Genomic DNA, 27,476 nt, shown 5'->3' with positions numbered 1-27,476 from the left:
ATATGATACCTACAGGGTGCCTTATTGTTACAGAGTTTTCTTGGACTCACTTTCAGTTTTTTTGGGGGGTAATGCCAACAGCCAGCTAGCACAACTTGCTGTCACCTACCAATTACAGATAACCAAACAATATGAAACGAGAGATCCAGCAGATCTGCTGTGCTGATCATTCTCTACCAGTTGGGCTAGTCCATCTGTATGTTTAGACCTTAGTTAGTTATGGTCTGAGTTAGGTAAAGCAATGTCAAAATGCATCACCAACACATGTGCTCTTACATATCAGTTACTGCACCAGTAATATAATGTAACAATATAAATAAAATAGCACGATACTCTGAATGGAGCCATTGCATACTTTATCTGTTGATGTGAACTGAAAATATTTAGCTGATAGTGGTTACAACTTCATAAAGAAATGAATAAATGTAAAATAATCATAGTGAATGTGTTGCTTAGGCTTAACCACCAGATGTGGATGAAATCTGTGCTGCCACCCCACTCTCATCTCCACATGTGACCACTTAGACAGGCACACAGTACTGCTGACATCCTTTCTTGGCGTAGACCCAAAGTGTGTAGGAATTGAAACAGAGCTAAAAATAAGTGTCATGACCAGGGACGGCTGGTATAAATGGGCTAACAGGGCTAAGCCCTCCCAGGCCAACACAAAAAAGATGAGAAAATTATTTTTTAAATAACTTACAACAGATTGTTTTAAGTTTAGGTGAAACCAAAGGCAGCAACAGCACCAATCAGTCAAAAGAAAAACATAGAATATCTCTACATGGGCTTATTTTTTACAGCCCCAGCAGATACAGTTCACTTTCATTCATTTCGTTCTTGTAAGTGATTGACAGGTGTCATGTCCCGCCCCCGTGATTTACTGATCATTTGGGCTAACTTCAGGCAGCCCACAGGCCTTGACTTTAACCAATAGCAGCAAGTTAACACAGCGGTGCTGCTATTTGTGCCAGAGTTGGGAAGGAGGGAGAAAAGGTTAAGCTATGACGGGCGTTGGCATGAACGAGGTGGATTATTTGCTTTCATGTCCATTTTCCTCAATGTCTTTGGAGGACAAGCTGGAATTTAAGAGACTGGAAGCTTCTTTTCAAATAAGGTAGGCCCATGTTGACCTGTTAAAGGACTGTGACACCTTGTTTTTGCTGAGGTCATCTGTTGTACTGAAGGCGTGTTTTTCACTACATGTCGCCAAACAGTTGTAATAAGACAGGTGCAGCAGGCTATCTGTGGTCAGTCGTTGCAGTTTGAACACGTTTTGTAGTGGTGTGTGTGTGTGTGTGTGTGTGTGTGTGTGTGTGTGTGTGTGTGTGTTTTAGCTTTTGTTACATTGTGGGCACCAAATGTCCCCACAACTGTAGGAAAACCTAAAACTATGTCACTTGTGGGGACCCCATTTCGAGCCCCACAAGTTTAAACAGTGTTTTCTTGGCCATGTTGTTGTTACTGAAAAAAGTACAAGTGCAAAAACGTTTCTTTAGGGTTAGGGTTTGGTTAAGGTTAGGGTTAGGGTTTAGATATGAATGGGAGTCACTGGTAAGTCCCCACAATGATAGAAAAACATAGTGTGTGTGTGTGTGTGTGTGTGTGTGTGTGTGTGTGTGTGTGTGTGTGTGTGTGTGAGAGAGAGAGAGAGAGAGAGGGAGAGAGAGAGAGAGAGAGAGAGAGAGAGAGAGAGAGAGAGAGAGAGAGAGAGTGTTGATGTAGAGCACTAAAAAAGTATAGTGTACCTGTAATTGATGTAAGTGTGTGTATCATAGGTGATGATGCTTTTGCAGCTGTGTTAACTATTTAATCGGTATTATGCATTTGTTAACCCACCCAACAAATTTCACCACCAGCCGCCACTGGTCATTACATTTACATATCCGAGGTTGTCATCATATACCTCATTTACATCAAGTTCTCCATACTTGTGGTAACCAATGAAGAGATCACTTACATGCTGCCAATGAGCAATGAGCACTGCAGATAAAGAGATAGGCATGAATGGGAAATTCAAAATGTCAACAGTTGTGGTCTTCTGGGTTTTGTAATTTCTAACAATGCCCAAAATGGGTACCAATGTAGTGCTCCAGGACAGAGTAGAGGCAAGGGGATGTTGTTCTGGTTGTTTCTGCTTGCACAGTTCAAATCTCCCAAGACTCCAATAATGAAAGTTTTAGTTAGTGAGAGAGAGCGGACATACAATAATGGAAGGAGGGAAAAGGAAGCAGCTTTTTCTCAACCTGCCAGAAAATTGCTGTGTTTGTATGAGCACACAAGAACAGGATGAACAGGTACATGCCACACACTAAACACTGCAAACTAGAAATGTTTTTAAATAAAGAGATTTTAAATATATATAAAATATTGTGTAATATTGTCAATATTTAATATATATGACAGGTGACCTATCCACCACTTTAGTTCAATCTGAATTATCTCAACAACTGTTATTGTTATGGATTATCATGAAATTTTGAATCGAATAACTTTGGTAAGCAACTGACTTTTGCCGTAATGCTAATAGTATGGCATGAAAGAGGAAGACATTTGAAAAAATAGACATTAACTTATCTCTTTGGTTAAATTACACTGATTGCTGTAATCTTTTCAGTTGACATTCAGTTATTTCAGAATTCGACTCTTTTCAAAATATTTTTTTATGACCAGATGTTTGTGGAACAGGCTGCACAGTGGATCAGTGGTTTGCACTTTCATCTCACAACTAGAAGATCCTCAGTTTGAGTCCGGGATCTTTCTGCAAAGAGTTTACGTGTTCTCCCTGTACATGTGTGGGTTCTCTCCAGGTTCACCGGCTTCCTCCCACAGTCCACAAACATGCTGAGGTTAACTGGTGATTCTAAATTATCTGTAGGTGTGAATGTGTGTGTGATTGTTTGTCTGTATATGTAGTCCTGTGATAGATTGGTGACCTGTCCATGTGTCCCCTACCTTCACCCTAAGCCAGCTGGGATTGACTTCATTACCCTAATGAGGATTAAGCGGTGTATAGAGAATGGATAGATGGATGTGAAACAAGTAACTTTCTGTCAGCCTCATCTATTCAACGCTTTAACTAATGCTGGAATCATTACCATAGTTATCCAGACAGTGACAGTCCATGTTTCCTGCTAAAAAAAACACATTTACCTTGTAAATGCCAGCTTGATGGCATGCTAACACTATCTCAAAATACTTCTGTGTCAAAGTACAGCTTCACAGAGCTGCTGGACTGCCTTTCTTGACTGATTCTGATTCTGTCAACAGAATAACTTGTTAGTGACTTCAAAGCTGATTTTCTAATTTTCCACTGGGTTTGATGAAGTTAGTGAAGCTAAAACTGTTTGATTAAGGTTATGGAGAACATATAATCATGGTTGATTTGATCATTGGTGTGATATTTAGTCAAAATACAATTTCTATTTGATGAGTGGTTGACTTTCTAACCATCCATCACAGTAACTTCTGTAAGTGGTTTAACAGCATCATCTTTGCTAATCAAAGCAAGAGCGCAGTCATTATTCCCAGGATCAGAATGGATTATTTGCTAGACAGTTTTTGACAAAATGACCCGTTGTGTCTTGTACAATAGCATTTCAGTGCTCCTCTTAAACATATTTAATAACTTCTTCAGTTGTTCAGTTACAGCTCACTATGCCTTTATAACTCAGTCAGTCTGATGCAGGTCTACATTGCCAGTAAACCATTTCATCTGGAATCCTTCAAAGATTTCAAGGGGATGCTCAGGGATGTTAATGACTAGAGAGTGAATAGTTCACATGACTGATTAGTTACTATTTATTGACGAACATATCGTTTCTTTTTCTGACAGCCACTGTGTCAGAGGTGTAGTTGATAGAAATTTATGTTGAAAATATTTCTTCAGCTCATGCTCAGACATGTCTCCCTGGAACCTTGTTTTTAGTACTGTTGTGTGTGTCATCAGAGTGAATGACCTGTGAGTTAATGCTATGTCTGTTTTAAATAATAAATCTTTGTTTTGCAGGTTCCATTGTACGGTGCTCCTACATCAAGTATCACTACTCCTCAGCTACGATACCCAAAAACCTCTCCAACAACATCACCAAGACAATTAGGCAGGACGAATGGCACTCCCTACGTAAGTCTGCTACTGTGCGACTTTCTACTCTAGAGCTTAGCCTTTAAGGCAAGTGATGTTATAAAAAGAGGGAAACTTCATTGTGATTAAAAGTAAAGTGCATTACAGCTGTCATCTGTTTTTGTTTTGTTGCTTTTTACCATTGGTGGTTAAGCTTAATTTTTGTTGCTGGCTTGGTGTTGACTTAAAGACTAAAATTGGTTAACAATCCTTCTGAGCATCCTTAGTGTGATGCTGTAGGACCAAAAACCTGACCAACAACATTTCCTCTACAGTGCAATCACTTCACCATTACTATGCAGTTGTGCTTGCCAGTGATGAATAATCTTTGATGGTGTTAGTTTGTGGAACTGGGGAACTGCATTCTTCCATTCATTACTTTGTTCCAGAGCAATAACTTTCATCCACTTCTGGCCACAATCCTCTGATATATATCTGTTTATGGTCAAAGTCGTGGTTCAAACACAAAAATGACTAATGCTTTAGATGATCCCTCTTTAAACTGTGTATGGGGCCAGATTTGAATCAGAACAGACTTTAGATCAACAGGATTATGACTGAAAAGCTTCTTTTGAAGTTCTTGTGGATGTTCCAAATTCACAGAGAATACATACTGTCTCTCTTAAGCTTTCTTGAAGAGTCTTTATCATGTTAGCACCTCTATGAATTATTTTAGATCTTGTCTGTGTGTTCATTCACTGGATGGTTGCTGAGAGCTGAAGCTTATCCCAGCTTACATCATATATCAGTGAAGCTAACCTGTATGTGTTGGACTGTGTGAGACACACTCCTGAAGGAATTACATGAAGAACATGCAAACTTGACACACAGCTCCAGCTGGCTGGCTGATTCTTGCTGTGAAATAACAGTGCTTGGTAGATTTTTATGACATTTGCTGAGGCCATTCTTCTTTCAGATTGTTTCAGGTAGCTTTGTAGTTTTTGATTTTAAAGACTTCTTGGCATTTCCTTTAGAATTTCTGTCAGGTTTACATTTTAGAGTGGCCTGCATGTAGAATTTGCTGGTACAGTCAGCTAATGTTCACTTTATAATTATTTTAGCACTTTTGTGCTAAAATAATTATATCTTCTGTAAAGTTGTAGAATGTACACTTCCATTGAAAAGTTTGGAGTCACTTAAAAATGTCCTTATTTTTGAAAGAGCATCTTTTTTTTCAGTGAAGATAACATTAAATGAATGAAAAATCCAGTGTAGACATAGTTAATGTGGTAAATGACTATTGTAGCTGGAAACGGCTGATTTTTAATGGAATATCTCCATAGGGGTACAGAGGAACATTTCCAGCAACCATCACTCCTGTGTTCTAATGCTACATTGTGTTAGCTAATAGTGTTGAAAGGCTCATTGATGGTTAGAAAACCCTTGTGCAGTTATGTTAGCACATGGATAAAAGTGTGAGTTTTCATGAAAACCACGAAATTGCTTGGGTGACCCCAAACATTTGAACAGTAGTGAATGTGCTAAATCAGATGATCAGCCTATCTATCCATGTTGTTGGTTACCACAGTTTGCTCCACAGCAAAAGTCCAAATCTATCGTAATTTACTTTTGGTTAAAGACCAGATATCTTAAACAATCATCTAGAAATTTTCTTCAGATCACATCTGCTGCAATGTGTCTCATGAAAATTGCATGGTCCCTGATTAAATAAATTAGTAAAATAATAAATAATAAGATATTTAAATTCAACCGTAAATAAAAGCTATGTATTTTAATCCCATACTATAGTTGTGGGTGTTATCGGCTGTCATTTGTTGTTTTATTTCTTGTTGTACTGTACACTCACAATGTCAAAAATGGACAGCATCTTTGACAGGATTTATTCATGTATTTATTTATTTGAGTAAATTAATGGGATTAAATCCATCAAGATTTAATGGGTAGATTGTCGTGACATTTGAGAACAGCCATATTCCTGAAGGGATAAATCATTCTGATTTCACAGTAATTATTTTATTGACTTACTGCGTTCCTCAAAGTAAACTTTCCATTTTAGGTCATGCTCTAAGAATTGCTTGCATCACCATGTTGCTTGTTCTGTCAAACAGCCTTGTTTGTGGGTATAATGAATACTAACTCTATGTTTAAGTTTTTTGGTCCAGTAAGTGATGGATTTGGAGGAAATACACTAAGTAATGGGAGGACTTTTTCTTCTACAGTATTGCCTGTTGGATTGTATCAGCTTAGAGGAATCTGGTGGGAGTCTGCTTACTTTTAGGATACCTGCCATTCATGTAGCTCTCCAGTCGCATGGCCAGTGAGCCAAGTGAAAATATGCTTTGACCTCAAACTGTCACTGTGTAAGTCTGCTGACTACTTCTCAGTTGTCAGGTGACAGGCTTGTGAAAAGCTCCACTCTGGTACAAACCACACAGGACTGTTCTGCTGTCTGCTTCTTTTTACTTCTTCCCAGCACACAGCTCTGTCCTATTAAGCACAGAAGAAAAAGCCTTCTCTTTGGATGCTATTCCATAGTATATCCAGGAGATGATGGTGTTATGTACGTATTATTAACTCAAGCTGAATCATTTGTATCCTAAACGTTATAATTTTGTAGCTGTTAACTAGTGAAGTCCGTAGCATGACTACAGTTACTTGAATTTATTTATCTAGCATTTATTTAACCAGGTTAGTCCCATTGAGATCAGAGATCTTCTTTACAAGGGACACCTGGCCAAGAGGGCAGCAGCATAGTCACATTAAAAACAGTACACAATAGATAAAACAACACTGAAACTTGCTATGTATATATATATATATATACACACACACACACACACACACACACACACACACACACACACACACACACACATATATACATATATACATATGTCACAGGCCGAATTAGAATCCAGGCTGATTTTAAATCCGCCTAGGCAGAATTAGAATTTTCCTACCATGGTTGTTGTACAGATTTCAATCTTGATATATCAATAGCCTGTATATTAGAAAGAATAACCCTAATCCTAACCCTAACCCTCTAACAGGATTTTGGTATACAGTATATGAAAAAAAACAAAATGTAGCCGCAAGGGGACATAAGCCAGTGTCTTATTGTGCCGGTCCCAAGCCCGGATAAATACAGAGGGTTGTGGCAGGAAGGGCATCCGACGTAAAACTTTGGCCAAATCAAACATGCGAATTAAATGTATGACTTCCATACCGGATCGGTGGAGGCCCGGGTTAACAACAACCGCCATCGGTGCTGTCGACCTACAGGGTGCCGGTGGAAAATGGACAACTGTTGGTGGAAGAAGGAGGGGAGGAAGATGTGTTCGTAAGAAGAGAGAGAAGAGGAACACTAAGAGTCTAGGACTGAGAGTAGGGACTTTGAATGTTGGAACTATGACAGGAAAAGGTAGAGAGCTGGTTGACATGATGCAGAGGAGGAAGGTGGACATACTGTGTGTCCAGGAGACCAGGTGGAAAGGTCGTAAAGCTAGAAGTTTAGGAGCAGGGTTCAAGTTGTTCTATCATGGTGTAGATGGGAAGAGAAATGGAGTAGGAGTTATCTTGAAAGAGGAGTTTGTTAGGAATGTCCTGGAGGTAAAAAGAGTGTCAGATCGAGTGATGAGCCTGAAGCTAGACATCAAAGGTGTGATGTTCAATGTTGTTAGTGGGTATGCTCCACAGGTAGGATGTGAGCCGGAGGAGAAGCAGAAATTCTGGTTGGACCTTGATGAAGTGATGCAGAGTATCCCTATAAGTGAGAGAGTGGTCATTGGTGCAGACTTCAATGGACATGTTGGTGCAGGAAACAGAGATGATGATGAGGTCATGGGCAGGTTTGGTATCCAGGAGAGGAACACAGAAGGACAGATGGTGGTTGACTTTGCAAAAAGGATGGAAATGGCTGTAGTGAATACTTTCTTCCAGAAGACGCAGGAACATAAGGTGACCTATAAGAGTGGAAGTAGGAGCACACAGGTAGACTACATCTTGTGTAGACGGTGTAATCTGAAGGAGATCAGTGACTGCAAAGTAGTGGTAGGTGAGAGTGGAGCCAGACAGCATAGGATGGTGGGGTGTAGAATGACCCTGGTGGTGAAGAAGATAAAGAGGGCAAAGGCAGAGCAGAGGACCAAATGGTGGAAGCTGAAAAAGGAAGAGTGTTGTATGACTTTCAGGAAAGAGTTGAGGGAGGCTTTGGATGGTCAGGAGGTGCTTCCAGATGACTGGACAACTACAGCAAATGTGATCAGAGAGACAGGTCGGAGAGTACTTGGTGTGTCATCTGGAAGGAAAGGAGATAAGGAGACTTGGTGGTGGAATGAGGAGGTGCAGGAGTGGATCCACAGAAAGAGGTTAACTAAGAAGAAGTGGGACACTGAGAGGACTGAAGAGAGTAGACAGGAGTACAGGGAGATACAGCGTAAGGTGAAAGTAGAGGTGGCAAAGGCCAAACAAGGGACTTACGATGACTTGTATGCTCGGTTGGACAGTAAGGAGGGAGAGACTGATCTGTACAGGTTGGCAAGGCAGAGAGACCGAGATGGGAAGGACATACAGCATTTTAGGGTGATAAAGGATAAGGATGGAAGTGTGTTGACAGGTGCCAATACTGTGATGGGAAGATGGAAAGAGTACTTTGAAGAGTTGATGAATGAGGAAAATGAGAGAGAACGAAGAGTAGAAGAGGTGACTGCTGTGAACCAGGAAGTAGCAAAGATTAGTAAGGATGAAGTGAGGAGGGCATTGAAGAGGATGAAGAGTGGAAAGGCACTTGGTCCTGATGATATACCTGTGGAGGTATGGAAGTGTCTCGGAGAGGTAGCAGTAGAGTTTCTGACTGGGTTGTTCAACAGGATCTTAGATAGTGAGAAGATGCCCGAGGAATGGAGGAGAAGTGTGCTGGTGCCCATCTTTAAGAACAAGGGAGATGTGAAGAGTTGTGGCAACTACAGAAGAATAAGGCTGATGAGCCACACAATGAAGCTATGGGAAAGAGTAGTTGAAGCTAGACTAAGGGCAGAGGTGAACATCTGTGAGCAGCAGTATGGTTTCATGCCAAGAAAGAGTACAACAGATGCAATATTTGCTTTGAGGATGTTGATAGAGAAGTACAGAGAAGGTCAGAAGGAGCTGCATTGTGTCTTTGTAGATCTGGAGAAAGCTTATGACAGGGTGCACAGAGAGGAACTGTGGTTTTGTATGAGGAAGTCTGGAGTGACAGAGAAGTATGTTAGAGTGGTGCAGGACATGTATGAGGACTGTAAGAAAGTGAGGTGTGCTGTACACTGTAAAAAAATAAGCTGGTTCAACTTAAAATAATTTGTAACCTGGCTGCCTTAAAATTTTGAGTTCAGCAAGTGAAGAAATTTAAGTTATTTCTACTTTTGTCTTAGTTCCTTAAACTTACTTTAATTAGTTGGGGTGACAATGGCAGTGCTGATAAATTAGTTCTATCAACTTCATACTTGAAGTTTACTCAACAAGTCTTTTTAGTTACACCAACAAGCAATTTCAAGTTTCACAAACCTAAATCTTAGTAGAAACAACGTGAAAAAACAAATTAGATCAACAAGTTTGTACAGATATATTGAGTTGTAAAAACATAAAAATATAACTTGCCTGAACTAGGCATCTTGTTGAATCAATTCATATTTTGTACTTGTGGAAACATGACTAAAATGTTGGCTCAACAGTGTTTCATTGAATCAACTTATCTTTTTAAGGCACCCAGGTAACTTTTTTTCCTCACTTGTTCATCTTACTAATAACATTATGTTCATTAAAAAAAAACAGGGCCCTGTAATTACTTAGAACAACCTAAGCCTCCATTTTCAAAAAATAATACATAAAATGATTTCTCAACATATGGCATTTGAAATACTTTATTCCATGTCAAAACTGGCAACATTTTTTGTATGAATATGATTTGGCATGAATATTCTACCATGAAGGATGGATTAATGTGGAAACTGACAAATGTTCAGTATTTAAACACTTGGCTTACAAAACTAAGCAGAAAAACAGTGCTCTCAGTATATAAGAACTAAGAAGATATAAAAACAGAAATTTTGTGGTATAAAAGTCCACAAATATCACACATTCGACATTTCTCTTAGTGTTACTACAGTGCTCCCAGTATATACTGTAAGAACTGCAAAGGTATAAAGGCATAAACTGAAGTATAAAATCCTACTAGTTTCAGTAAAGTGCTGTGGTTAATTGCACGAACTTTTAAGTCAGATCATTTCTGAACAAATATAACAATCAATACAACATTTTAAGAACACAATTTTGTCCATTTTCCCCTATTGTGGACCCTTTTCTGTCAAAGAACTTGTGTTGAACGTGCTAACCATGTGATGTGTATGTGGATATGGTGGTGTATTTGCTGGTTGAGATCGTCATGCTGTTTGACTGTACACAATCTGTATACTTAGAGCAACTAAAATGGTGATTGCTACAATCCAATCTGGGCCAAGTTTCCAGTACTTTTTGCCTTGAAGCATCTTGTTTCGGAGTCCATGAACTTTTGCTGAACAATTGCCACTCCCAATACCCATGAATACTTTCTGCAATACCTCAAAAGTGTACTTCAGGCCTTTAGCATAGTCGATGTTGAGGCAGTAGAGAAGACCCATTAGTGTGGCAAAGGCATTTGCCACATCTCCGAGGTCGTGCAAAACAATATGCTCTTCCAGTACAACAGCAACATCCACAATCTCTTTCTCCAGAGCCTCTTGCTTGGTGCCATCTTCTTCTGCCATGATGAGAAGGCCTACATCTATTCCTTTAGTATTCTCCTCCTCCAAACTCGAGGTCTGAAAAATATTTCAAAGAATTCAGTTATTGATCCAGGTTTAAGGCAAACTTAATTTAGTTTCTTATTTTAAGACAGACAAAATGACAATTAGGGTAGCATTGTGATATAGTCTACGCTACATCAAGTGTTAGTGTACTACTTTACAAAAAAGGACAGTCCTACTTGGAGACACCTAGATATTGATATGCAATATTTATAACAATACACTTAAATGCTAGTCTGTATCTTCATTGCCAAATCCAGAAACAAATCCAAAAACACATGCCTGGTTTTAAACTTAGCTTTCAGGAATTAGACTTTAATTAAGCAAACAATGAATTTACCCTGTCAAATGCATGTGTAGCTTTAGTTTCTTAGTCTAATATAACCATGTCATGTCCATACAGAAAGCACTCATGAGCTATATTTCTGTACTGAGTGGCACTTCCTTAAAACTGCAGTGAGCCTGGCCAAGGGAGTTCATTATGTTCTGCTGTAACTAACAGCCACCCTCTGATCTTAGGAAGATGACTTTGTGGTGGGCAGAATATGTTTAGAACACAGTTCTGTTTGTACTTCTGACACTTAAAAAGGCCAAGAGAAAGATATACTGACCGTGGTGTTTCCCAACACAACTATACTTAACATTTTGAAAATTGTTTTTGTATGCTTAAGCTATGCATATGTTTTGTAAAACAGTCGGAATTCACAAGTTACAACAGTTTAGATATACAGAATACAGTACTCGTGTAGCGGTACTACGTTATGATTTATTGCTCTCGTTATTAATAATTGGGGCACCACCCTAGATCTCTAGGGAAAAAATTAATATTAATAAAAAATTAATATTCATAAAAATTTTGATCAATCTCATATCAAAAAGTCTTGAATCCTCGTTTGAATTGACCACATTCTACACAAAGAAACACAAGACTGTAATTTGGTCTATAATGAGGTATTTATTAACTATTCTATGAAAATAATGACAAGTGAACTATGTACAAGGTAGATATGGTGTGTGTGTGTGTGTGTGTGTGTGTGTGTGTGTGTGTGTGTGTGTGTGTGTGTGTGTGTGTGTGTGTGTGTGTGTGTGTGTGTGTGTGTGGAATGTGGGAGTGTGTCTGTGGTGTGTGCATGTGTGAGAGATGTGGAAGTAGGTGTGAGAGAGAAGGAAATATGGTGAGGATTAGCCAGAGCTAACCTGACGAGGTAATCGGTAATTTGGATTAAGAAGTCTAATGATTTGTAAGAGAATAAATTGATTAAATTAATTAACTGACCAAGCTGTTAGTACATCACCCATAGAATGGAATCAGAGCAAACTCAGCTGGAGTTATTGAAGTGAACCGTCATGGGGCTGGGACGTACGGGGCCTTCAGATTCGCAGCACACGGTCTGGACCGGCAGGTTCGGAACGGTGCGTCGTCGTCGTTGTGGCCACGCCTTGATGTCCTGCCGCAGGTTGATCGGTTCTATGCAAAGACCTGGTCCAACAGGTCTCCGTAGTTCTCAGCTGAGTGCTTAAAAATGATGGTTCTCAGGCTTTAGCCAAGAAAAATGGGTGTTGATGAAAAACGGTCAAAATTAAGAAAAATAAATGCTGGTTCTGAATCGGTTCTTCAGATTAAAACAAATAACGAGCAAAATGTCTCCTTAAGTTACAAAAATGTTAAAAGATAAATAGTTAACAAACTTAGATGGTGAGGGAATTTCAAAGATAGAAAAAACGCGCTTTAGGTAAGAAAATAATGAGAGAGACTTTGGTTGGCCTCTCAGGAAGAGAGGGGTAAGAGAGTAGGTCGGTAAGAGAGAGGGTCGGTAAGAGAGTAAGAGAGTGTAAAATGTGGGCTACGGCTGACTTTATCTGTGGGTCCAGCTAAGGGGAGGACCTGGGCGGAGAGAGAGAACTTTTAGGCGCAAGTCTGGTGGAATTTGGAATCTCTTTGTTCTCACAGAGTAGAGAAGAAAGAGGAGTCCAGAATGGATTAAAATATGATATTAAACGCGTAAAACACGATCTGTCTATCCCACCATATTCAGTTGTGTGAAAGTGAAATGTGTAGATTAATACATATGTTCATATGATGTGAATCATTTCATTCATAACTATATGTTTATGTTTATGACATTAAAAATATGTATCACAGTGAGAATATAACAACAAGTCAGAGATTTGGTAACAGGTAAATACAATGGTCATCATTCAACCTAAATGGAGAGGAAATTCAGAGATTAATAAGGGAATTCAGTCCAAAATCCTGTGGGAGAGATCAATTAACCAGGCATTTCGATATCTAGGCTTCTGTCAAAGATATAAATATCATTTTTGGATATGATGTACAACATAATCTCACTATAACTTTGGTAATCAGGAAAGAACAAAATAAATCTCAGAAATATGAACTTTGAAGTAATTAGTTTCTTCAGTTAAAGAGTGTGTCTCTCTCTGTTCCAGCCTCCTGCCATAAAGTTTTACGACTTGTTATCTGATCTGTGGAATGCAGAGACGTCTCCGGCTGAGGGTCTCCTGAAGCTGAAAAGGGATTTTAGCATGAAAGTTCATTAAACAAACATCCATAGCATATAATTGAAAGTCATTGTCTTTTAAAAAGAAGAAGTTATTCCAGGGGTTTAAATGTTCACAGGAGCTCCATCCTTCTGTGAATGAAAACCTACAGAAATACAAATGTCTCAATCCTCCTATAGAGATGGGTGTTGGTCAGTGCTGAAGAGAGAGACAGCTTATCTGAGTTTTGATCAGCTCAGGAATTCCAGGGCCTTTGCAGTCTTGCTACACTCGTGAGAAGAATAAACAGAACTGGAGTATAATTTGCTAAATTTTGAGTAGAAGTGTTGAGAATTACAACCAACTAAGCACAAATATAGTAAATACATACACATACAGGTGCATCTGTCACGAATGAGGTGGCGAACCCAAGCAGAGACCACACAGCTGAGGCAGAGGTAGGTGTGAAGGACTTTATTAAGGGAGGGGGTGAGGGAGTGCGAGGGAGGTCAGGAGGGGTTCTTGGAGGGTGAGGTGAGGTGGAGATCAGGGAAGGGGTGACGGAGCTGGGGATGAGTGAGCAGAGGCGGGGTCCGGTCGGGGAGGCCCGGAGGTCCAGCCAGGGGGGGTCCGGTCGGGGGAAGCCAGAGGGGAAGCACAAGCAGGAGGGAGCCGAGGCGGGGAACCAGAGTGGGTCGCGGTTTGGGTGGTAGGGCAGGAGGGAATCCGGGCAGCTGGGTCTTCTAGGTGAGGATGAAAGAGAAAAACATATTAGTTTTGTCCCTTAAAACACGCAGGAAGAAACAGCATGGCTAGAGAGCAAACTGACGTGGTAGTCAGGTTTGACAATCTGGCAGGGTGTGGAAGGTTCAGCCGGTCTTTATTGCAGGAGAGTAATCATCATGATGTCTTCCAGCTGCCCGGGACCCGTGGATGTGGTTGATTACCTGAGTGGAGTCAGCTGAGAAGCCGAACTCCACTCAGGTGCCATGCTGCAGGGGAAGAGAGAGGTAGAGGAGTGGATGGGAGACCAAAGGGGAGACAGAGAGATGGAGGGGCAGAGAAACAGAGAGGCAGAGAAACAGAGAGGCAGAGAAACAGAGAGGAGAAAGGTAGGGAAAAAGGCGTCTTTTGGGATGTCAGGTGAGAAACGGGGTGAGGAGAGGACCCTGACAGCATCTCAAAGAAATTAAATATTGTGAAAAAAAAATCTGGATTTTTTTGTCACCTTTTCTGAAAAGAAACCCCATATATTACATAGACTTGTTACACATAGTGAAGTATTTCAAGCATTTCTTTGCTCATCCTCCATGCACCTTGGAAGTCGGTGAAGTTGTGCCGGATTTACGCACTTCAAGGCTTTGTTTCTTGAAATGCTGATGATTATGGCTTACAGATAAGGAAACTCCAAAATTCAGCATCTCAGAAAATCTGAATATTACATAAGATCAAATATAAAAAGGACATTTTAAAACAGAAATGTCAGGCTCAAAGTATGTTCATTTCTCTGCATCAATACTTGGTCGGACCTCCTCCTTCATGAATTACTGCATTAATGCGGCATGGCATGGAGGCGATCAGCCTGTGGCACTGCTCAGGTGTAATGGAAGCCCAAGTTGCTTTGATAGTGGCCTTCAGGTCATCTGCATTGTTGGATACCAGACCCAACAATGATGCAGTAATTCATTGATCATATGTAATGTATTGTTAATGTAATGTACTTTTTTATTGATCATATGTAAGATTTATGCATGTAATATTTTTATTTTTTGTGACTCTGAATTTCAGGTTATCAACAAGTCACAATTATCAACATTTCAAGAAATAAACGCTTGAAATACTTCACTCTATGGGTAACAAGTCTATGTAATATATGGGTTTACCTTTCATAAAAGAGTGACAAAAAATATTGAACTTTTTCACAATATTCTTATTTTTTGAGAAAAGTCCAAACGTTCCTACAGCTCCATCAGAAAGTAATTCCTGATAAAGACACTCTAACCAAGTACCTAGTAACTCATAATTGAACAGCCTTTCCAAAAGCTACTGTTGATTTTTGATTGTTGCTGTAATAATTTGAGAAACTTAATTTCTGTTTTTCATGTTGCTATAAGCCATAATTATCAAAAATAAGATATGACTTGACATATTTCACTGTACATGTAATTAATATAATTTATGAACATTAATACACAGACAAAATAATCTGGCACAACACTGAATCAAAGTGTGTGAAAATCCTTTTTCTTTTCTCATTTTAGACCAAATCTATGACCTAGTTAACCCAGTAATCAAATTGTTAATGAATGTTATTCTTAGGTTGTTGGAATGAAAATTATTTAGTTGTCTTTGCTAAATTATCATTGTTTTTCACTTATGACAGTTTGTGCCACACTGGAATATACTCACATCCACTTGGCAAACACTGATGAAACTGTTAGGATCCTGCTTCAGGTAATATGGAAGGCCAAGCAAAGCAGCTGCTCTACTCTTCTGGTTTGAAGGCTCAATACATAAGGTGAACAACAACAGCATTAGATAAATGGATGGGATGACCGTGATAAGCTGATGACAGCACATCTTGTCACTGTATTATATTTAACTGTTTACTTACATTTCTGAAAGTGTGGCCCATAGTTATTATTATTGATGGTTATGGTAATGTGGTCAAAAGACTTTGTAAAATCTGACTCCCCTTACCTGTACATCAAGTGACTTGAGCAGGCTGCGTAGGTCAGAACTGCTCAGAACTGGATGGATGGATGGATGTCGACACTGTCAGAACATGAATTCATATTATGAATAATTTAACTTGTAAAAATGTTTTTCAACCATTTAGTGTTTGAATTAAAGACTTTTATTAAATTACAAGCTATTAAATCATTAACATAAATTCCCTTGCAAATTGGTTGTGAGCCACAGTTTTACTTTGCTGTTATCCTGCCTCCTGAGCAAGCCAAAACGTCCTTATATGGCCAGGTTTAGCATTAACAAACCTACTTACCAGCTAACCAGTTAGTTTTTCATAATTTGTTGCTTGCTAATATAATTTTATGTGCTCACAATCACAGAGAAATTCACAAATGGCGCACAAAGATAAATCCCTAGATTTGCAACATCGTGTGGTTGCACTGCTAGCTAAAATGCTCGCCCAAGTAGAAAACAATGCTTGGCTAAGTTGCTATAAAACTTTGTTGCATGGCTTTTGATGACATACCTTTTCAATAAAAAAATTAAGCGCAGTAAAAGTAAGTTCTTACCTTTGGAATTACTGATCTTGCATGAAACTGTGCACCTCCTCTTCTTCCTTCTACATCAACTGCGTGCCTCTTGCAGCACATGGCATTGAAGAAATTGGTCACTCCAGTGACTATAAGGGGTTTCCTGTGCATTTGTGCAGGGACCATACTTACATCAAGTTGTATCAATAAGGAAATATATGTTACCCGAACTGCTCTGGTTGAACTGGTTAGTTGGACAGTATTTTACTTGATATTTTAAGTAAAACTGACATTTAAGCTGAATTTACTTAACAAAATAAGCTGAGGTAGCTAAAACGTAAAATCCTTTCTTACAGCGTAGGAGTAACAGAGGAGTTCAAGGTGGAGGTGGGACTACATCAAGGATCAGCTCTGAGCCCCTTCTTGTTTGCTATGGTGATGGACAGGATGACAGACGAGGTTAGACAGGAGTCTCCATGGACTATAATGTTTGCAGATGACATTGTGATCTGTAGTGAGAGCAAGGAACAGGTGGAGGAGAAGCTAGAGGTGTGGAGGTTTGCCCTGGAAAGGAGAGGAATGAAGATTAGCCGCAGCAAGACGGAGTATCTGTGTGTGAATGAGAGGGACTCAAGTGGAAGAGTGAGGTTACAGGGAGAAGAGATCAAGAAGGTGGAGGATTTTAAGTACTTAGGGTCAACAGTCCAGAGCAATGGAGAGTGTGGAAAAGAGGTGAAGAAGCGTGTACAGGCAGGCTGGAACGGCTGGAGAAAAGTGTCAGGTGTGATGTGTGATAGAAGAGTTTCAGCTAAAATGAAAGGAAAGGTTTACAAAACTGTGGTGAGACCAGCCATATTGTTTGGTCTGGAGACAGTGTCCCTGAGGAACAGACAGGAGGCAGAGCTGGAGGTAGCAGAACTGAAGATGCTGAGGTTCTCTTTGGGAGTGACCAGGATGGATAGGATCAGGAATGAGTACATCAGAGGGACAGCACATGTTAGAGGCTTTGGAGATAAAGTCAGAGAGGCCAGACTAAGATGGTTCGAACATGTCCAGAGGAGAGAGAGTGAATATATTGGTAGAAGGATGCCGAGTTTCCCCCTGCCGGGCAGGAGGCCTAGAGGAAGACCAAAGAGGAGGTTTATGGATGTGGTTAAAGAGGACATGAAGGTAGTTGGTGTGAGAGAAGAAGATGCAAAAGACAGGGTTAGATGGAGGCAATTGATTCGTTGTGGCGACCCCTGAAGGGAAAAGCTGAAAGGAAAAGAAGAAGATATGAAAAAACAACCCAGAAACTACTTTCACAGCATAATTTTTTCCCTGTTTATTTTGCCAAGTGTTGAGGACAGAAGTTGACATTACTTCTAAAGTAATTATTTAATTATTTACCTTGTATCTAAAATCTATATTAAATGGACACATTCTAAGTTGATGTGATTTCTGATCATCAATCACTAATAAACAAATGCTGCATTCCTAAAAAAAAAAACTACATTTCTGACAATGTCATAACTGCCTTTCTGGAGTGCTGCGCGCTCTTTCTTCTTGTATATGAAACAGTATGTGGAATCCAACACAAACTAATTTTTTCTGACAACAAAAATGTTCTCTGTGCCTTTCCCCTCTGGCTATACGCAGTCTGCCCCTCTCATTATACTCCTACTTGTGTATATATATTTTATTTTGTTTACCCTCCAATGTAGCAGACCTACCTGACCAAAATATCACTGCTGCATGATTAGTGTTAAGAAATATATTGTGCTTTCTGCTGTCTGAAGGAATGTACACTTTTTCTCATCTTGTTTAAATGTGTACATCAGTGAGCTGATGTTTTTTGGTTATATATTCAACACATGTAGCTCTAAAAATGTGCAATTACCAACAGAATATCACAAACTTCAAATAATGTCCTGCAGCTAGTCTTTTCAGTTGTAGCCAAGGACAAAAGGTATCACTTTTATTGATCGAAATCAGACTGCTGCTGGTTTGTATGCAAGTACTGTAAAATGTCTGCCTGTGCTTTTGTCATTCTCCACTCTGGTTTTGACTCACATGTATGAGAGAGGGATGGATGCCTAATACCTAATGTTCACTAGCTTGGTAAGCACATAACTCATATTTCTGGCAGGAAGGTCACCCTTTTCCAGTCAGAGATGTTTAATGTCCTTATTACAAGGCCTACCCACACATCATCTGAGTGTAAGATACCTCTACTCTTCAATGGATGGCCTGTCATTTAGCTGTGGTTGTGGAAAAAGAAAGAAAAGAAATCGAAATAGGAAAAGCTTGAACAAACTAAGCCCTGTTCTCTGAGTGGGCATCGACACCCACTAGCAAATCAATTACAGGTCAACTACTGCAAGATTAAATCACAGCTCTGAATGACCCACTAATAAGAAATTTCAAGTAGACCTTGAGCTAGGAAGTCCGAGGGCACAGTCAGCTTCTGATGAGTCCAGGCCCTGACGGCAGGTAGCGTGACCGTGAATAAGATCTAATAGACAGTCTTCAGACAGACAATGCAAGGACCATCCAAAACCACTTCTAAAATGGTCATGGTACAAAGCAGTTTTGTGGTTAATACAAGAACCCAGACAAGACAAAACAAAAGAACAGATGTAGAATAGTGTCCTCACATATTCCCTGACTTGCACAGAAATGTAGTGTTGATGTCCCGTACACTGCACATGATCCCACACCGATGCACTGCATTCTATGTATGTGTAAATGAATGATCTGAGATTCCACATGCGTCAGTGATGATGTAATGATGATGATTTATAATCTCTGTTATCCTTTGTCCTATTTTACATTTACACGGGTTGGAATGGATTATTGGGCTTATTGTCCTTTAACACTCTGATATGGAGCAGTGTTGAACTGTACAGATTAATATCAGCTTCCTGCAATCACCTTTATGCCTGCATTTTACAAATATATGAACATAATGCACAAAGGACTAGCAGGGCTTTAAAAATGAAAGCAAGGGCTAGTAGAGGAGATGGTCCACTCATCATACAGTTTGTGGTTCGAGACACATTGTAAAGCGCTTTGTAGAAGCTAGCTCAGGTTTAAAGGAGCTATGTAATTGCAGCTCATTTTACTTTCGACAAAAGACAAGAACGGGCTGACATTTAGCAGTGTTAGACCAACAAAGAAGATTCACCGATCATTTGAAGCAACAGCTTTGCTTTCATCCTGAGTTTTTTAGTGATGTGGTTACTGTCAGAAGTAAAGAATATGTGTGTGTATTTGAGGAATAGATGTATTTACTCTGCCTCAGCATCTGGCACATCAGACAACTTAAAATGTAACCAATTTAATTCATTAAAAACAAAGACAGACTGAGCTCTTTTAGTGACTTGAACATATCTTTATGTAGCAAGCCCCTAGAAATGGAATACCAACTACTGCTCTTTACAGCTGAGCAACCCCACTTCATCTTAGCCCTTCTAGCTGTTTGGTCAGCAGGCAGAGTTTAATAGTTTGCTGTTAAACTTCAGAGATGTTCTGCACCAAATCCACCCACACTGCCTTCGGCCTTGAATGGATTAAGTAAGAATGACAACCTAGTCTTGACTTTCATGAAGTGTGTGAAATTGAGCTTAGGCAGGCCTGACAATTTCTCCCACTCTTATTAAATAGATTTGAGGAAACATTGGGGTGACATTGACATTGCTTCAAAGACTCTGAGATGAACATGATACTCATTTGTTTCTGTCAATCAAAAAAAGCCACAGTGACTCGCAGCACAACCAGCACAGCTGGGTTACAGAACCCCCTTTCTATTACTGCTGAACATCAAAGCAACAGCAATGACTGCACAATATCCCTTCTCCCGCCCTCATTGTCTGTCACAGATGCAGAGAGCAGCGAGGGTGCGTACATTTTTAACGCAGGCTTTTAGAGAAGACAGGATGGAAGGAGGCTTTCTCACACTACAGCTTAGGGATTTTGTTACTTCAAAAGGATGCATAAGTTGTGAGCTGGGGAAAGCGTACATTGAGTGACAGTGTGTAATCCAAGGTAACAGTTAAAGGTTGTGGCTAAGGCTAATTGTTCACCAGGCGGCCACTCCCACTCAATCTCATAACACTGATATGGCAGCTGCAGTTGGTAGATTATGCAGTGAACAGACATGCATAAAGATGGCAGGGCTTTAACTCACTGAGACGCGTTGATTCCCTGCTATTTAAATGCTCTGCAGCACTGCTGCTTTCATCTTGTTAAGCTGAGAAGGTACATCGCCACCCTCCAACCTTCCATCTTATCACTATCTCTTTCACATTACCACACCAACAGTACAAACAGTGTGAAGAGTCAGTTGCTCTGTGTTCTGCTGCTTGAGGTTTGCTCATATTCTAAAGTTAAAGTAAATATATGCTGAGCAACAGTCACTTATACCTCAGCGCAGAAAACAGAGAACCTGTTCGAACCATTTGAGTCCATACACAAACTGGAAGAGCTAATACAATGAGAAATTAGTATGTGGCTACAAGGGCAAAATGTTAACTATTGCATTTACATTATGAGCAAGCTACGAACAGTTGCAGCCTGTTGCTTATTACCGCCTGGACAAACGTCGTTTGCCGGAAGGTATTGTTTTGAGCTGCGAGGTCTTGCTTGCTTGTTCCGGTGTTTGTCTGTAACAATTTGGTTTGCGCGCGATAACTCGATCAAATATTGCTGTAGCCTGACCATATTTGGTACACAGGTGTACCATAATAAGACACAGGTCAAGTTCGAATTTGGTGACCGTGACCTCATTTTCAAAGTCACAGGGGTCATCTGTGTCGCCGGGCGGTCCAAGTTTGGTAAAACTTCTTGTTATATGTTGTTTCACAGAAGCATTATCATTGCACAAATCAATATGCCATGTAACAAGTGGACCAATCACAGACATGTAACAGTGCAGCCACATGTCTGGGAAGGTGCACATCAGGCATGGGCTACGCGGCTATACCATACCTGCAGACTAGATTCAGCCGAGTGTATCGCAGACATCCTAAGCCTGATGTTTAAATGGCATAGAAGAAGGAGGTTTCCAAACCTCTGCAACCATCCAAAAGTCAGATCAGATCGAATATAAAGTAGATCTCAGCCTGGCTAGAGTGCAAAAGTATGAGGTGGGAAAAGCAACCACACCTCATACTGCATCTGAGTCTTCTGGTCATAGAGAATGTTGGAAAGTTGGGGTCAGAGAGGCGCTTTAATAATGGACAGGGTGTCCTAATCGTTCAAGTTTTCTCACTGAATTTTGAAATTCCCCCATTCACATGGAGTCTGTTCAGGTATTTGAGTACTGTTAGCAACATACAGACACAACAGAGCTGTGTCACAGTCATGTCATTTAGATTGAATGGCATAGCTTGTGCTTTGGTCCCAATGATTCTTGAATGACTAATACTAGTACGAATACAGATTATAAAGAGTCAAATTCGCAATTTGAGTCAGTGTTTTTTATGTTTTTTCTGAAACCATCGGCGTTCTTTACGCACAAAGATGTTTTGTTTATTTGCAATGTGACATTTTTTATATTGCGTTTAGTTTACAGACATAGCTTTAGGAACACCTGGCACAGACATTTCCACTTCTACTATCCAAAGGAGTTGATTTGGGGGAGACAGTAGGCATTATAATAATCTCTCACTAGTCACTACATGGCATAGTATGTATAACCATGAAACACTGAGCACCATCACACCTGAGGAAGGACTGAGGTGATAGTTATAGACCCTGATGCCCTCCTGACAGTTCTTTTGAGTTTTGTTTATTAAACACAGACCCCAAACCCATTCAATCACCCTCCACAAACCAGTTTATTAGTGAAGAGATCTCAACTAGAGAAGAAGCAAGGGCTGCAGTGTTATGTGCATCACATTATTACGCCATCTTTCATATGTGTCTTCACTGTACATTATTATTCATTCCTCTGCCAAGGAATGTGGTGGAGTTATGTAACGATAGCCATTGGTTTGTCTGTCTGTCTGTCTGTTAGCAACATTACTCAAAAACAGACTAATGGATTTGGATGAAATTTTCAGGGAAGGTCAGAAATGACACAAGGACCAAGTGATTAGATTTTGGATTCACAGATTTGTTCAATATTTCTGTATCATTGCCAGATAGTGGCATGGCATCACTGCAACCATGACAAGAAGTGAACACTACATCAGCTGCCTACTGATGATCACATTATTGTGACCTTACTACAAATCCACCACAAATTATTTAAGTAATTCATCAGAAATCATACAACTGAGCAGCCTTGGCGGAGTACTGCACTCTCTGAGTGCTTTTCTAGTTTAGAGTACATGACCATGTTTTAACACAAGATCTCACTGTTTATTGTGTATTCTTATTCTGTCCCTCTCAACCCGCTGGCCAGCAGCAGATGAGCCATGTAAGGAGCCATATAAGATGAGTTCTGCTCAAGGTTTCTTCCCATTAAAAGGGTGTTTTTCTTGCCGCAGTCACCTTATGGCTGTTCTGGGGGTTCAGGCATATGGGTTCTGTAAAGCGTCTTGAGACTAATCTGAACTGTAAATAAAATCAAATTGAACTGAACTGAGTTGTTTTAATTATGATTCCCTGCCTCTGTGCTCATCCTCAGTGTTATCTGGGGTGTGTGTGTTTTTCTAGTGGTGAAATGGAGAGGGGCTAGTTACCACAGTTCTATAATACAAATGACTGAGATGTCTTGCCTGAGGGTGTCACTCTGATTTGAGGCAGATCATGCGATCATTGGTGTGTGTACAGTGTAAATAGCTTTAGTTGTTGGAAGGCATATTGTTGCACTTTTGACAGAAGCGAGCAGTTTTATCTGCCTCCAGGTTTCAAGCTAAACACGACTAAACACTTCTCAGACCTCCAGTGCATCCATAGAAACACAGAGATGAAAGCAAACAAGATTTTCCAAGATCACAAGCTGATTTTATATGATGAAGAATGATCTAGATTCCATATCCATGTTTTTATGCAACATTACATCTCCACAGACTTTTGAGGAATGTTTGCAGTTCCTGCATTTTTAAGCCAGTACTGGTATAGAGATTGCCGGCAGAAAAAGAAAGAGTGTGCAAGTTAAAATTTCACGTGGTCACATTTGTGCAAGTCTATGATGATGTTCAGGCTAAGTTGGAGACTCTTGGAAGTAGTACTTTTTTCTTCATAGTCTCTCCTGCAAGGAAGATGAGGGAAAGGAGTATATATAGACTGAGGCAAGGCAGATAATCACACACATACAGTGGGTACGGAAAGTATTCAGACCCCTTGAAATTTTTCACTTTCTGTGTCATTGCAGCCATTTACCAAAATCAAAAAGTTCATTTTATTTCTCATTAATGTACACTCAGCACCCCATTTTGACAGACAAAAACAGAAATGTAGAAATTTTTGCAAATGTATTAAAAAAGAAAAACTGAAATATCACATGGTCATATGTATTCAGACCCTGTACTCAGTATTGAGTAGAAGCACCCTTTTCAGCTAGTACAGCCATGAGTCTTCTTGGGAATGATGCAACAAGTTTTTCACACCTGGATTGGGGGATCCTCTGCCATTCTTCCTTGCAGATCCTCTCCAGTTCTGTCAGGTTGGATGGTGAACGTTGGTGGACAGCCATTTTGAGGTCTCTCCAGAGATGCTCTATTGGGTTTAGGTCAGGGCTCTGGCTGGGCAAGTTAAGAACGGTCACAGAGTTGTTCTGAAGTCACTCCTTTGTTATTTTGGCTGTGTGCTTAGGGTCATTGTCCTGTTGAAAGGTGAACCTTCGGCTCAGTCTGAGGTCCTGAGTACTCTGGAAGAGGTTTTCCTCCAGGATATCTCTGTACTTGGCCACATTCATCCTTCCTTCAATTGCAACCAGTCGTCCTGTCCCTGCAGCTGAAAAACACCCCCACAACATGATGCTCCCACCACCATGTTTCACTGTAGGGATTATATTGGGCAGGTGATGTGCAGTGCCTGGTTTTCTCCACACATACCGCTTAGAATTAACACCAAAAAGTTCAATCTTGGTCTCATCAGACCAGAGAATCTTATTTCTCATAGTCTGGGAGTCCTTCATGTGTTTTTTTGCAAACTCTATTCGGGCTTTCATGCGTCTTGCACTAAGGAGAGGCTTCCGTCGGGCCACTCTGCCATAAAGCCCCGACTGGTGGAGGGCTGCAGTGATAGTTGACTTTGTGGAACTTTCTCCTATCTCCCGACTGCATCTCCGGAGCTCAGCCACAGTGATCTTTGGGTTCTTCTTTACCTCTCTCACCAAGGCTCTTCTCCCACCATTGCTCAGTTTGGCTGGACGGCCAGGTCTAGGAAGAGTTGTGGTCGTCCCAAACTTCTTCCATTTGAGGATTATGGAGACCACTGTGCTCTTAGGAACCTTGAGTGCTGCAGAAATTCTTTTGTAACCTTGGCCAGATCTGTGCCTTGCCACAATTCCGTCTCTGAGCTCCTTGGGCAGTTCTTTCGACCTCATGATTCTCATTTGCTCTGACATGCACTGTGAGCTGTAAGGTCTTATATAGACAGGTGTGTGCCTTTCCTAATCAAGTCCAATCAGTTTAATTAAGCACAGCTGGACTCCAATATAGAAGCAGAACCATCTGGAGGAGGATCAGAAGAAATGGACAGCATGTGAGTTAAATATGAATGTCGCTGCAAAGGGTCTGAATACTTCTGACCATGTGATATTCAGGGACGGCTGGTATAAATGGGCTAACAGGGATAAGCCCTCCCAGGCCAACACAAAAAAGATGAGAAAATTATTTTTTAAATAACTTACAACAGATTGTTTTCAGTTTAGGTGAAAACAAAGGTAGCAACGGCACCAGTCAGAAGAAAAACATAGAATATCTCTAAATAGACTTATTTTTTACAGCCCCAGCAGATACAGTCCACTTTCATTCATTTCGTTCTTGTAAGTGATTGACAGGTGTCATGTCACGCCCCCGTGATTTACTGATCATTTGGGCTAACTTCAGTCAGCCCACAGGCCTTTGACACAGCGAGAAAAGGTTGAGCTATGGCGGGCGTTAGCATGAACGAGGTGGATTATTTGCGTTCATGTCCATTTTCCTCAATGTCTTTGGAGGAAAAGCTGGAAGTGAAGAAACTGGGATCACATCGGCCGTCGATGTGAGCTTCTTTTCAAATAAGGTAGGCCCATGTTGACCTGTTAAAGGACTCTAACACCTTGTTTTTGCTGAGGTCATCTGTTGTACTGAAGGCGTGTTTTGCACTACATGTCGCCAAACAGTTGTAATATGACAGTTGCAGCAGGCTATCTGTGGGCAGTCGTTGCAGTTGGGACACGTTTTGTAGTGGTGTGTGTGTGTGTGTGTGTGTGTGTGTGTGTGTGTGTGTGTGTGTGTGTGTGTGTGTGTGTGTGTGTGTGTGTGTGTGTGTGTGTGTGTGTGTGTGTGTGTGTGTGTGTGTGTGAGAGACAGTGTTGATGTAGAGCACTAAAAAAGTATAGTGTACCTGTAATTGATGTAACTGTCTGTATCATAGGTGATGTTGCTTTTGCAGCTGTGTTAACCATTTAATCGGTATTATGCATTTGTTAGCCCACCCAACAAATTTCACCACCAGCCGCCACTGGTGATATTTCAGTTTTTCTTTTTTAATGAGTTTGCAAAAATTCTTATATTTCTGTTTTTTTCTGTCAAGATGGGGTGCTGAGCGTACACTAATGAGAAATAAAATGAACTTTTTTGATTTTGGCAAATGGCTGCAATGACAGAGAGTGAAAAATTTCAAGGGGTCTGAATACTTTACGTACCCACTGTACTTTAAAATGTGCAACTCTGTATGTTTTAATTTTAGCATAATTACATGACCAAGATATTATACTGAGTTACATGTACAAAGGCTGTAAGGTCTTGTATAGACAGGTGTGTGCCTTTCCTAATCAAGTCCAATCAGTTTAATTAAACACAGCTGGACTCCAATAAAGAAGCAGAACCATCTTGAGGAAGATCAGAAGAAATGGACAGAATGTGAGTTAAATATGAATGTCGCTGCAAAGGGTCTGAATACTTATGACCATGTGATATTTCAGTTTTTCTTTTTTAATAAATTTGCAAAAATGTCTACATTTCTGTTTTTTTCTGTCAAGATGGGGTCCTGCGTGTACATTAATGAGAAATAAAATGAACTTTTTTGATTTTGGCAAATGACTGCAATGACACAGAGAGTGAAAAATTTCAAGGGATCTGAATACTTTACGTACCCACTGCATGTGGAAAAGCAGAAAAAGTCCAGGGAACGTAAAGACGCCTGAAACAAGATGGCACACCACAGTAAACACCAAAATAAAACAGGAAATAACTAAATTTGAAACATATACTATGGACATGAACTCACCGAGTATGTATTTTTATTGGTTGAGGCACACACCCAGACCTGTCCAATTCCCCTGTCAGCCAGTTTGATGCACAGAGTGCATACATTAATAAATACTTAAAGGGACATGATACCAATTTTAGATATTAAAATCAGTGTATGTGATGAAGAATACTACTTGGAGTGTAAAGGTAGATAACATGTGTTCTCTGCCTATGAAGGACTTCGGTCTAATCTGAGAAAATATACCAAATTATGTTGTAGTAATATCATCAATAAATCATTGTCATGGGTTTAAGTTCCATGAAAGAAAATCTGAGTCACAAATTAGAAGTTATAGAAAGGTAAAATTAAAAATGTTACTGAGAAATGCTATGGAAGACCAAAAATTTGAGGGCTTGACCCTTTTAAAGGTCTAGAAGTGAGGCTATCTCTGCCTCTGCTGAATGCGTATTTTTATTAGATCTATCTCTTACATGTCCCTCAATCGAATTAAGGTGTAAT

General features: G+C 40.1%; 1 protein-coding gene across 2 annotated transcripts in view; it reads left to right on the top strand.

Moving 5' to 3' along the window:
• Positions 1 to 27,476, top strand: part of tmem178bb (transmembrane protein 178Bb) — a 178,142-nt gene that overhangs the window by 73,630 nt on the left and 77,036 nt on the right. For both annotated transcript variants that reach the window (XM_051954499.1, XM_051954500.1), the window contains exon 3: positions 4,010 to 4,123. In XM_051954499.1, the coding sequence (XP_051810459.1) occupies positions 4,010 to 4,123 (114 nt within the window). The remainder of the gene's footprint in view (positions 1 to 4,009; positions 4,124 to 27,476) is intronic.

The sequence above is a fragment of the Acanthochromis polyacanthus genome, chromosome 1, assembly GCF_021347895.1.
Source record: "Acanthochromis polyacanthus isolate Apoly-LR-REF ecotype Palm Island chromosome 1, KAUST_Apoly_ChrSc, whole genome shotgun sequence".
In the NCBI taxonomy this organism is placed as follows: domain Eukaryota; kingdom Metazoa; phylum Chordata; class Actinopteri; family Pomacentridae; genus Acanthochromis; species Acanthochromis polyacanthus.
Note: the sequence above shows the minus strand (reverse complement) of the source record. Positions and strands in the feature narration are given on the sequence as shown.